Source organism: Helobdella robusta (assembly GCF_000326865.2).
Source record: "Helobdella robusta unplaced genomic scaffold HELROscaffold_4, whole genome shotgun sequence".
Taxonomy (NCBI): domain Eukaryota; kingdom Metazoa; phylum Annelida; class Clitellata; order Rhynchobdellida; family Glossiphoniidae; genus Helobdella; species Helobdella robusta.
The window spans coordinates 2,529,700-2,543,954 of NW_008704902.1; the positions used below are offsets into that span (position 1 = coordinate 2,529,700).

General features: G+C 30.8%; 1 protein-coding gene across 1 annotated transcript; it reads left to right on the forward strand.

Moving 5' to 3' along the window:
- Positions 1–776: 776 nt before the first annotated feature.
- On the forward strand, positions 777–10,713 carry HELRODRAFT_162299 (hypothetical protein; the record flags this gene model as incomplete). Its single annotated transcript, XM_009024542.1, has 5 exons — positions 777–842; positions 4,149–4,300; positions 8,186–8,259; positions 9,589–9,702; positions 10,694–10,713. The coding sequence occupies 5 exons, from the start codon at positions 777–779 to the stop codon at positions 10,711–10,713; spliced, it is 426 nt and encodes a 141-aa protein (XP_009022790.1).
- Between the last annotated feature and the right edge of the window lie 3,542 nt (positions 10,714–14,255).

Below are 14,255 nucleotides of genomic sequence, written 5' to 3' on the forward strand. Positions count from 1 at the left end.
TACCTACCTACCTACCTACCTACCTACCTACCTACCTACCTACCTACCTACCTACCTACCTACCTACCTACAAAATGAACGAGCTGATTTTTTAACGATTTGAATACTTTCTACGCATCATTAATTTCTTATCTTGATGTGCGTGTTGTTGTTATCATCATCCGCTAATGCATTTCGCAATTGCAGCACAACTTTTTCAAACAGGCATATGATATTGAGACACACACACAAAACACCCCCCCCCCCCCCACACACACACACAGACACACACAAATGTACACAATTGTTTTCACATACTCATACCAATCAGAAGCAAAGGATTTATTGTTACATTTTCAAAGCTTTCCACATCATATTGGTAGATATAACTAAGCTGTGAGAGCTGTCAAATGACCATGGCCAAGTGAAAAATTATAAAGCATAAATTTCTTATATCACCGATGAACTGATTGTGATTGCACCCAACAAGCAAGCCAGCCACAATTGAAGAATGTAAGGTGAATCTCTTGGACTGATCACAGACCGACATTTGAAGCAAAAACGGCCTCCCACTCCACTTGATACAATTTATTAACTCAAATCCTCTCACGTAATTTAGCTGATCGTTTGAAATAAGACAAACTTTTCCTCTGCTTCTCTTCAATATCAGAAATTCAACATGGAGTCAGTGGAGTCAGCCGGTGAAGTATCAAACTTTCTTTGAAAAAGTTATTTAAAAACATTCTGTAGTGCGAATAATTCCCTAATACAGAGTTGAGAATGAATTGTATTACCAAATGACTTCAGTGCTCATACGGAGTGTGTTCGCATTCGCACCAGTTTCCCACATTCTTGGCTATAAAGTAGGGAGATAAAAAGAACGAAGCTCATTCGTTTGATTACTTGCAAACGTTTCGACGAAATGTTGGATTTGTTAAGTCCCGCTGTGAACTGGCATACAAAATAAAAATGTCGAAGATCATTGAGTTCATACGATGTACCGTGGATGATGTGTGTATGTATCTACTGATGTATGTATTGATGTCTGTTTGGATGTACGTGTGCATGCATATACGGATGTATGTAGTTGTGTCTGCACGTTCAAATGTGCAATTGGTTATCCCGGCAAGATGTTTATACGGACGCTTCATCCACTGCTGAAATGTGCACATGTTCGACTCTAATTTGATTGCTCTTTAAATAAAAAACCAAAGTTTCATTGGAGGAGATTATGTCTGCACAAACACGCGCAAACTGGCGAACACGCATTCCCGCGCGAGCAGACAGGATTGTATCAAAAAATTGTGAACAGTTTAAAAGCATTATATTGCATACTTCTCTGATATACGTTCGAATTACTCCAACATGAACTTAACTTAATTTCGAACCTATAATTGTGTGAATATAATTAATTGTGTGAATGTAATTAGTTGTGTGAATGTAATTAATTGTGTGAATGTAACTGATTACACGTCTACATTTTCATTTGAATATTACAAGAGTTTTTGATGTCTGGTGTTTATTGGTTTTCATCAATACATTGTAATGTGTAACGTGTTTGATTGTGAAGAGAACGCTTGTGATGGAAATAATAATGAAAATGTAAAAATGTAAACGTTTCGTTTGATGTTTCATAACGTTCTGTTTTGTTTTCATGTCATGCTGATCAAAGTGAAAACAAGTGTGTGTGTGTAAGTTAATGTTATTAAATGTATTTACATAACCACATAATACATACATACATGTATATATACATAAATATATTTGTGTGTGCTTGTGTTTATGTGTGTTTGTTTGTGTGTGTGTGTGTGTGTGATATCTTTTGTGTGTGCCTGAGTGCTTAAGCAGTAGGTTTAATACACACACATTCTGCGAAAGAGCGTAAAATAAATTTCACTAAGAGCGAAAAAGCGTAAAATAAATTTCGCAAAATTTGTTTATAGAATTAGATCATTTTTAAAAATAAACAACCGTTTATATAATATTGTGAGATTATTTTAAATTTGGATATAAAACGCGGCACAATCATTCATTCGCACGCACAAACACTCAAATATCCATTTATTTCATACCGATAAGACACGCTTCACACTCTAGTTAAATTTACGTCAGGATGCAACTCTGAAATAATTACTTTTATGATTACCATGCATTTTTACATTTAGTCCTACTTTCAGTTTGTTGATACAGTTTGACTAAATTTAAATTTTTTTTATACAATTCAGGATTTTAATTTTTAGTTGAAACGTTTTTCTCTTCAACTGGCTCCGCGTTATCTTGATTTTTGCTTAAGAATTAATCATAAATGTTGCTGTAGTTGAGTTGTTGCAATTCTCAAATTTACAGTTCTAACATACATATTTGTTTCAATGTACAACGTGATTGCATGCTGCCTTTTATAGTTAGTTAGCAGAATGTCAGCATGGTGGTGTACCATGGACTTCATAAGTTGTTATGTCGAATGCAATTATTCATCATCAGAAGACATTTTGTGTTCACTAACTTGTTGTGTGTTTAAAGATTGATACAAAATTTAAGATTCATTCTACATTTATTCATTGAATCATTTGCAACTGAACAGTCTACAGTCAATCAAAAGGAAAATGTCTGTTGTCATTTTTTCAATAATACAATAAAAATTGGAAAAAGAAATATATGAAGAGATTATCTGTTGTTTGAACTTTACTGGTCAAACTTTGCTACATGTATTTGAAAATATAAAATAATCCATGGTTAGCCATGTTGGCAACTCAGACGAGTGTGTAAAAACAAGCAAGGTCATATAGGAGCAATTAGTCGAACAAACTTATTTGTCGAAAACAAGGACTAAGAAAACACCTTTTTTGAGAAACGGATTGGTTTGATACTTAACGAGTTAAAATGGAAAAATATTTAAATAGGTTTTGTTTGAATGAAATACAAAGTTTGTTTAAAAAATTTGATATGATTGTGGCTGGCTGGCTGATCTTATGTTTTGTAGTGAATTTCATTTCATCAACATTGCACTTTCTGTAAAGTTGAACCTACGAAGTACGAACCGCTATCACATTTCCATAGCTATTAAGATGTAATGAGATGCTTTGTTTATCAACGCTTTTATTGTTATTTAATTTTTCCCCCGTTACCTATGGCTGCTGTATATCGCAAAAATAACAGATAAAATTGTAAACATAGGCACACAATGCAATAACTTTCAACTTTTATGCTAAACAATGAAAGTATTTAACAAGTTACAAGTGGGAAAGTTTTTGGATGGAAAGCAATCCTGCGTTGTCTATAAACATTGGAGAAATGTCATGAAATGGTGAATATGAAAAAACACAATAAAGTAGAAAATTGGTAAATGTAAAAATTTGCATGCGTGACGTGTGCCTTCACTCACTATGCTTGTTCACATTGTTTATCATGCTAATGAACGTTGCTTAGAAATAAGTGATAATTTCGATTTAGATACAGTATTGCATTGCACCGTAGGTTCCACATGCTAACCATATGAATGTACGATTGTGTGTATGCACAACAAATGTCATTCTTGGTCTTCGAGTTCTTCACATATGTAATGTATAGGTTCGTATTGTTATTACTTAAATTTATGTTGGCTAAACAGAAGCTGTCCTGTCTCATATATTATGTTGTAAGTGTAAGTATGCATGTATGATGCACGATTGTATAGAGAGGCTATTTTGACAATGACTGGATTATAGTTTGAAACATTTTCAATGTGATGAACGTGGATTTGTGAGAACGATGTCACAATATTGGTTGTCTTTGAAGAAATAATTGTTTTTTGTTGTGCTTATTTAATAGTTTTTTGTTAGGTCCGTTGCTGTTTATTTATTTGTATTTTCAGAGTTTATATCGTGGACGAAAATTTATCAAAATTTTGCCGAAAAATCAAATTAATTTATTCAAAGATTTTATTATTTAAAAAGATTTTGGGTGTTAAGCTAAACTTGAAAGCTTGAAAATTACGAAAACCTTTTTTTGTGTCAGTAGTCAATTGTAATCGTTATGTAAGTTAATTAAAAATTAAGTATTTAAATTTTAATTAAATTAATTAAATTAAATATTTGTTTTATTTTATATTTATTTCATGACATGTTTGTATTTTATATTTATTACATGATATGATTATTATGAAAATTTTTGAAAAATGATTTGGTGTAAAGGTTGACAGAGGCAGCAAAGCAGAGGAATGTGGAATTCTTGTTGGTGATATTGTAAGCAAGGTCCATGGAGTTTCTGTGAAGAATATGACATTGGAACAAGTCAACAGACTCTTCGAACTTGATCCAAGAAACATTGCTCTAAAAATTAAAAGGTAAATCTGAAATAATTTTAATATATTAATAATAATTAATTAACAATGATTTGTTAAAGTAAATTGTAAATAAATATATAATTATATATATATATACATATAAATTTATAAATATATATGTTAAATAAAACATGTTAATAGTAGCAAAATGAAAAAAATTAAATTTATAAATATTAATATACATAATATAATAAATACTAATATATATATATATATATATATATATATATATATATATATATATATATATATAATAAAATTAATAAAAACATAAATAAAAAAATTAAAATCAAAAATGTTAATATAATATAAATTTTTTGATTAATTTGATATATAAATAAAACTGATGGCAAATAAATGTTACCATACTTGGAAATAACACAACTTTTAACATAACATATGTATGTATCTTCTTATTATATATACTTTACTATACTTGCAATGATGTGTTTTTTCATCTGCTTAAAAAATGCAGATTTCATGACAATGAAATTTAATGTTTTTGGGTGTGTCTGTGAGTAAGTACACAGTGGAGGTACTTCATTTATGAAGTTTGAAATCAGCTAGTCATGTTATTTCAGTCAGTAATAATTTTTAAAGATTTCATTTTCATTTGTAACAAAATTCTTATTGTAATTTATTGTTTAGTTTAATCTTTTGCCAACTTTTATAAACTTATTATTGGATGTTCACAAAATAATTGAAAAATAAAATAGCCATCATTTATTTATTAGTCATAATAATTTTTTAGTTAAAAGTATAAATGAAACATCAGCATTAACTTAATGCCATTAAGACTTCCCAACTTTTTATATTCAAATATATTTTCAGACGTTTGTTTAGTTCAGCAGATGTTATAAATATAGTTATGAAATCAAAATATTTACAAGTGTTTTATTGTCCTTTGTCATTATAATCTCTATATATTTTTGTATTGCATTTCAAATTCATGTATATTTACAGTTTTCAAAAATTAAAAGTTATATATTTTTTATTGCAAATTTTGAGTTTCAAATTTGACTGAGTTGAAGTTTGTTGATGTCTTTGATGTACAACAAACAAGCTCATTAAGATTTTTTTGAGGGACAGAAGTGGGTGAACATATTTAAGTTAATTTTATTATGTTTGTACAAGTTAAGTTAAAATGTTTGTAAAAATCGTCAGCATTAATTATTCAATTGAAATTTAAAATACAATTTTTATAAAATTCACACATATGGGTCAAGATATAGTTATCTTTTTTAAATTTAGCACCAAGTTCTCAAGTATAATTATACCATACATATGATCACAGTGTAAATAAATAAATTATTCTTGCAAAACAGAACACCATACCCTTGAAATATTTGAACTTTATCATGAATGTTTATCTAATATTGGTAATTTGTTCAAACTGCAATAGGGTTATCCATGTATGTACATTTTAAGGTGTGCATCTTGAGAGTCAAGTGTAATGAATGCCATGTCAAGTTTTTACATTTCTATCCAGCATCATTATTTTAGCTATTTTCAAGCTGTTATCATTACACACGCACGCACACGTCACACACATACACACACACACACACACACACACACACACACACACACACAATGTTTACATTGAAGACTAAATATTTCACTCACTCCTGGTTTAATGTTTATACTTTGTTCCATTTGTGCATCAAGTTGAATAAAATAGGAAATTATTTTTTTTTTAATAAAATGTTTGCATTTCAACAAAGCATTCCACACTCCAGATTGGAAGTGTTGTTTGAACTTTAAAAAAATTTCTCATATTATTATTTGGAAGAGTTTAGACATTATATTATATTAAGTTGAAAAACAATAATTCAAGATACAAATAAATTAAAAAGGTATTAAAGGTATTAAGGTATTAAAATTAAGAAATAAACTATGAAGAAACATTAATTTTTTATTATTATATAAAATTTTTTAAATTACACTTGGCAAAGCAAACAGAAGCTAATTATGCCTGATGGTAATCTAAACATCAATTAAGATTTCAAACAATTTAAAACTTTGATTTGATTAGTATCAAATTTTTATTTTTCTATAATTTTATTTCAATTACATTTTATTGATATAGAGGATTGGAATTTGATAGTTCAATCAAATGCAGTTTATTTTATTTGTCATGTGACCTATTTGTTCTGATTATGTAGGTCAGATAATTTATTACTAAATGACAAATTAATTGAAAGATATTTATTGACAGTTTGCAAATGAATTAGTTTATTTATGAAAATTTTAGCTTTAATCATAAGCACACCACATTATAATGCATCCAATACATAATGCACCGATGCAGCCACGTTCACAACTGTTTGTTTTGCATCTACTTTCTCGGTTTAGAATTGCAAATTTGCAAATTTTTGTACACTTTGCTGTTCTAGCATAAAAATATTGCGTGTACTCTACATAATATTTACATTCATCAGAGAAGTAGTCTGTAAGGCTGTGCATATGAGCGTAAGTTTTTTAAATTTTGTATGCATGCATGAGTATGTCTTTGCTCCAGTTGTATGATCAACATTCTTTCATACAATTACATTCTTCATTCAACCAAAGAATTGTTGTTATCACTTCTCATTAATATTTTTATGTAGAAGCTTCTTCACAATTTGATGCTTGCTTATTTTGGATTGTTAATCTCCAAGGTTCTATCTTGATTACGGTTTTCATCATCGGCATCATTTCATTCTTTTATTTTTGTGAAAATTTTATTGAGAACATCATCTTAAAACTATTTACTTATTTACTGATCTAAATCCTAAGTTCATCTGTTCATTTTCCAATATTGTGATTTGGTGTGTGTACTTGTTGCGCCTTGCATATAAAATTATTTATTTGATTAATCAATACACAGTTGCACTGTTTTCATATACTTCTTCACAGACAGACAAACAGAAAGGTAAGTAACCAAACTAGCAGACAGACAGACAGACAGACAGACAGATAAAAATCTACATGAAAATACAGACAGATGGACAAACATTCAAACATCATTCATTCATGTGTTCATGCAGGCAGTTGTTTGTTTGCACGACCTTAAAAACTATCTGCCTGCCTACCATCATATTGCTTGTTCAGGTTCACTCACATCCCAGAACACATCAACAGATAACAAACATTCAACTGCATTAGTGTTTTTATGAAAAGAATAATTCATTTTTGTTAAATGTTGTTTGTGTATGTGCTTGCATTTGAGGAATGAAATTATATGATGGTTGTGAGTTTGCAAACAAAAAGTTTGAATATAATAAAAGATATTTTATACGCATAATATTATGTTTATTTTGTGTATACCTATTATTTATCACATAGTTATAAAAATGGGTTTAAACTTTAATGTTGTTAAACTCTGTGCTGTGCCCAGCATGAAACATTGGGGGAGCCCCACTTTTCGAGATAGATCAGATAGATCAGTCAGCCCAAACTATGTCTAAAGTTTTTATGAAATTTTTTCACTGATTTGGAGATTGAATATATGTTGGAATAAAATTCATTCATATCTAATGCAAAATGAGATCTCATATTTAAATCAAATTTGTTTATTTATTTCTGAATGCTAGGATAGTGTTTTTAAATATTCACCATGATGAAGATGATGATGTTGATGATGATTAAGATAGAGTAGATGATGATGGTGGTTATGCACTAGTTATATAATATAATAATATAATAAACTAATAATTATATGGATGTTGTTACTGATAATGAAAATTTTTGACAGAGGCAAAATATTCTTATTGCATAAAGGTTATAATTATTATTCATTAACAACGAAGTTGTCAATGGTTATAATGATAATAATGATGGCGATGATGACAATGATGATGATTAATTAATATGACGGCGATGATGATGTTTATTTTTCACCAGAAACTCAGAAAGCAAGTCATCATTTGGTAGCCACACCAGCACGAGATCAACTGATTCTGCCCCAGTTACAGATGGTATGAGATTTGCAGCATTGTTGTCGTGTTGTGATTTTTACTATGTAGTCTCTGCCGCTTGTTTGTGTTTGTTTCTACTCTGTGTGTTTGTTCATCATTGATGATATTTGTTAGCATTTGGTTTGTTTATTTTGTTGCATGTTTCTTGTGGTTGAGTTTTGTTGTGGTTGCGTCTTTGTTGTTGTTGTTGTTGTTGTTGTTGTGTGTTTGATGTTGTTGCTGTGGTTGCGTCTTTGTTGTTGTTGCATGTTTGTTGAGGTAGCGTCATTACTTTAGTTTGTAGCTATCAGGCAGTGACGCTGATGAATACTCTCACTTTAATCTTCCACCAATTTATCATCAATTAAGTTTAGTAAACATTTATAGACTAATGAATAAACCAACTGCTGTTTGTTGACTGAACTATTTTTGCTTGTTACTGCATGTCAATGGTCTGCATCTCATTCTTTAATGTCTTTATTCTTACCTTTTTAAATACGAACCATATGACGAAGTGAGATAGTATTCTTTTCATTGGTATAGTATGTTTAAAACCGGATAAAATTAAGGTACTGAAGTGATTTATTTGAAGCTCTGGAGTATATTAATTGCATCAAAAATTATTCAATAATTTCTATTTTATCATAAAATAATCAGTTTTAGATATAAACTAGTGCATCTTTTTTAATCTTGAAATTTCATAAACTACACAATCCAGTTTATTCCTTCTGAATAACTTTACCCACATTACTTCTATATATATTTATATTTATATATATTATACTTCTATATATTCTTATATTTCTCATTTTCCAAACTGTGTACTGTACACCGAGTTTTACTTTTTTTCCTGTTTCCTTAACTGTTAACTTTGATCGAAACCCGCTTTTTTTATTAGTTTTGAGGTCTTTAATGTGTTGAAATTCTCTCCTTCATGCATGCACCATGCAGCTTGGAATAAATGGATCATTCGCTTTGGTTGAACTAAACTATTTAATAAACAACCATTAGTATGTTGATGGTGTATTTATTTGATACAAACACATTATTCACACACCGCTCTCTCTCTCTCTCTCTCTTTCTCTCTCTCTCTCTCTCTCTCTCTCTTTCTCTCTTATACACACACCGCTTTCTCTCTCTCTCTCTCTCTCTCTTTCTCCCTCACTCTTTTACACACACATACACGTCGTACACACCACTCACACATCATTCACACATACACGCGTGCATGCATACATTTGGGCAGGTCGCTCACGTGGAAAATAACACAAACAGACACACAAACAGACATACCAACCAAAAGATATACATTCAAACAGACAAACACAAACACACACCATACACGTACAGTTACACTGACGCCCAGTAAGAAGAGGCCCCACACAATTTGCATCAAAACATCAAAGAGTACTGACAACAGTAACCGAACTTCATTTGTTGACGACAACAACAGTGATATTGGAGGTGAGTTTTTGTGTTGCAGGTTTTGGTTTTTTGTTGTTGTTTTTTGTCTACAGCGTCATATCATCTGATGATTTATAGATTCTGAGCAGCATTAATCAGTTTCTTTATTTTTTGCAACGTTCCAATTCTTTTGATAAGATGCTGCTATGTTTTTGTGTTCTGTTAAAAAAGCTGTATATAAGTATTGACGTATTTATATGTTTTGTGGAGTTCCTAACTCAAGGGCGTCGTTTGCAGAATAAGTTTTCGTTCTTGCTGATTTTTCTTTACTGTTTTCGATGCTTTTTTAAGGTTGAAACAAATCATTTTTAAGCCATGCGCTGTTGTGAGTTGATACATCAGCATTCATTTCTTAACATTTCATCATTTTATCCATACTAAGGCTTTATTATTATTAGGTTATTGCAACCTAAAGATTCCATATTACATTGAATTACTTTGAATTACATGTAAATATAATGTATATTATAAATATTTGTTAAGTTTTAATGTCAGAATCACAAATGGATATGAATATATGGATATGCATTAATAATAAGTGTTAATTAAGCATTCGTGAACAAATTCGACGAATTGTTTTTATTCTACACTGAACGTTGCACGCTACCAAGAAATGTGGTTTCCCATTTAATTGACCAGAGAACATAAGATAATTTTTTTTTACATAAAACATAAGAATATTTTTTTTTGAATCAGCAAATGTTTATTTAATCGTTTAAATATGGGGCAACGTAACATGGGTAGATAGGCGGAATTGTTTGAAAGCTTCATGAGGCTGGTGAGAACCGAAGCACAAACGTCAAAAGACTTTTGTTTTGCTTGCCACCTTTATGAGTTCTACAATGAAGTTGTGAGTTGAAGGTTTTAAAGATTGTACAAGATGGTTTAGAGAGTATAGGGAATACAAATTTGTATAATAATTATGTTATAGCTTCAACATAAAATTATTAAATATTAATAATTAACTATTTACTAATAAACTGATTAAAAGGAATTAGAATTACGGTCTGAATTAAAAAGAATAATACAACACAATTTCTTGCAAGCCAATATATGCATGTATGTAATAAATCCAATCAAATGCTACGTGTATGTAGATTCTGACTTTATTTGTTTGATTTATCTTGCAGGTTTAATTGAACAAAGCTTTTATTGAACGCAATAAATATAAATTATGATTAAAACAATGCTACTGATTTAATGGTGTGGTGTAATGGCATTTATTTGAAACTGCCTGCAGTAGGCCTATATCATTGTAAGTAGGCGGGCATCATTAGGTGATTGAATTGCAATCCAGTCTCTTTGCTATCAAATTGTGGTTTGATAAATGTAGATATGGTTTATGCTAACATAATTTATTGTTTCATTGGTTTTTCTTTTGTGAATCTTTCTCTATATAAGTTACTGAATTGATTATTTATTAACTCGTTTCATTTGTTTCGCTGCCTACAAAATGGTGTTCAATAATATTTACTAAAGTTACTCATCACTACAACTTTTTTAACCTGTATTCAAATTTTGGCATGTTTTCATAGGAAATTCAAGTGCGCTTGCTCTTATTGTCATCATCATTTTGTTTGATAGATGAGGAATTGAAAAATTATAGTTTGCATATTTTTAAAGTTTAAATATATTTAAACAATAACAAATAACGTTTATTAAACGCCATTATTCCATAATACTTATGTTCGTTAATAAGTTCACCTTAATGTAATAATAAACATTGAACTGACTTATTAAACACGAGAACAATCTGCATTATTAATGTTTGTGAATATAAATCGCAGCAGAAATGAAACTCTACATGTGACAATAAAATATGCAATCAGCGCCATCATCATATCACGTTGACCTTTCATCCATGGGAAGCGTATGATGCATGACCGTTGCTTGCAGGCTCTCCATGTAAAACTAATTACATTGAAAGCAAGCAAGCTTGCTTGCTTGCTTCTATCGCATCTCTGTATGTTTGCTGATTGGTTGGTCCGGCATTATATTAATTAGCCTAATGCATCTGCAGTGTTTCGATAAGACCGTTCAATCCTAATGCATTTTTTTTAGAAAGACTGTTCAAGACAATCATTAATTGTTAAAGTTTTGAAACGTGGATTATGATTTTTATTCTTTGGAAAACAAATTATGTCTGCACCGCGTCCCATTCCCATTGTGTGTGTGTGTGTGTGTGTGTGTGTGTGTGTGTGTGTGTGTGTGTGTGTGTGTGTGTGTGTGTGTGTGTGTGTGTGTGTGTGTGTGTGGGTGCATTGGTGCAGTTAATTTTTACAATACTTCTCAGTTTGGAATATTTAATTATGTTATTGAAATAAAAAATAAGATTTCGATATCCATTGAAAAGAAAAATGCCACTGCACAGCAGAGTTTAGGAAGTGAACTCAATTGAACGAATGAAACGATCGAACCAGCTCTCACTTAATATATTGAAAGTGCACTTTGTAAACAGTTTAAATAAGATGGAACCACCACTAGTCTTAAATGATGCGTTGAGTGTTTATAAAATTTGTGTAATCTTTACAACTGCTATGCGTCACTTGTGTGATTTTTTGTATCAGTATATAATAATTCATTGGCTGGTACGTACCTTATTAAAATATTTATAACTTTTTATGTTTTTGATTCATTTATTTTTTAATATTAACCACATAACTTGTGAAAATTTTACTTCACTTCACGTTAACAAAATAAACTTGATATTTATTTTTTTTTCTAAAGATTATTGTTTTTAACCATAGGTTGTGTTATCGGAAAGACATCATATGCTTCACCGAGTGACAACAAAATGAAACGCAAAAGATCAATCGGCGAATCGTGTAGATCTTTTCTCGATCGTATCTTTCGTTCAAAATCTCACGATCAACACATACAAAATGAACCTTTGCAAGCGACATCTCCACAAACCAATTCATCCACTAACATATCTTTTTCATCTCATTTCTCTTCATATAGCAAACAAGTAGAAAAAAACAAAAAGAAACAGTCGCCAGAAATAGACATGGCTTTATCTTCTCCTAACAATGCTAATACATCTCAAAACGCTGACGCACAATTTCAATCTGTGATTAATAGCAGAACAGATTCAGCTTCTACTAGTTCTATTCAAAACATAAATAGCAAAAGTATAAGCGTTAAAATTACAGATTCTTCGCCTCCATCACTGTCAACAGATACAACTTTAGAAAAAAATGTTTCGACTTCTTCTTGCAGTCCTAAGATATTGAAAGGTACTTCACAGCCTAAAGCAATTATCCAGATATCTCCAAGTTTGAAGATACTCAATATATCATCAGCAGAAGATCCCAGCGTGCCCACCACTCGAACCATCCACAGCTCAGACGACTGCGTCGTACTGAATTTTTCTCAATGTGAAATTCCTACTGAAATCAAACCAAATGATTCTGAAACAAAAATCAATGAATCTCGAAGATTACTTAAGGACTTCAAACCTCAAACGAGCTCAAGTTTTCAAAAATCTGCAAATTACAGCGTTTCTGTTAGGCCCCTCACACAATCTGCCTTCATGAATGCCAATCCAACTGCATATACTAACTCTAAACAGGTGTTACACTATCAGTTAGCGACAGACCACGTTGGTGAAGAAGTTAGTGACACGAATATTCCCGTCAAAATAGTTAAACATGGTCAAAAGTTAGATGTTTCTACAAAAAATGATAATGAAGTTTTATTCATATCGGAAGACAAGTCTTCATCTATATTTTCGGAAATTGATGCTTTAGAAAAAACACTAAAAAGTTACAAAATTGATGTTGTAGAGACGTTAGATTCAAAACCAGAAACATTAATCATTTCATCAAATCACGTTACTCAGCCTAAACCTCTAGGCTCTTCCACTTTAAACCAAGCAAATGTTGTGATTGATTCAAAACTAGAAGAGTCTAGGAGTGAAGATGAATTAAAAATGGATGATTCTTTTGATGAACTTTTGATTGGCAGAAATGCTTTCAACCAGACCTCAAAATACGATACAATTAAAAGACAACCAGATATCAATGTAAACATTAATTCGACTGCGGAAGAATTAAATAAAACTAACATTGTAAGCGACATTCGCATTTCAAATGTCAAAGCTGAGTGGAATAATACTAATAAAGAAACTGTAGATGGTGCAGCCGCCAAGCGTTTTACAAGCCATTACATAATTCAGGTTTGTAAAAGTTTTCTGTTACTCTTCAGAATGCGTTTGTGATGCATTTTTGACATTTTTTTTTATAAATTAAATTTTGTTCAATAATCAAATTGCTTTTATTACTTGATTTGTAGAGAAACGTTGCAGAAGATGCCCCTGTGCCGCCGAGACGAAACTCGAAAATTCTGAAAAATGATCAAAATTTATTAATCACAAAAGTTAAAACCGATTCTGAAGCGCTTGATGAAATGCTGGACCAAGCAATTACTCAACTTCAAAAGGATGCAACAGAAAATAAGCATGTAACGGTTACATCTGCTGAAGAAACTGTTGTCGTTGATAAAACTGGTACCAAATCAACAACAGATAAGCAAAAAGAAGAAGATTTTTTCAA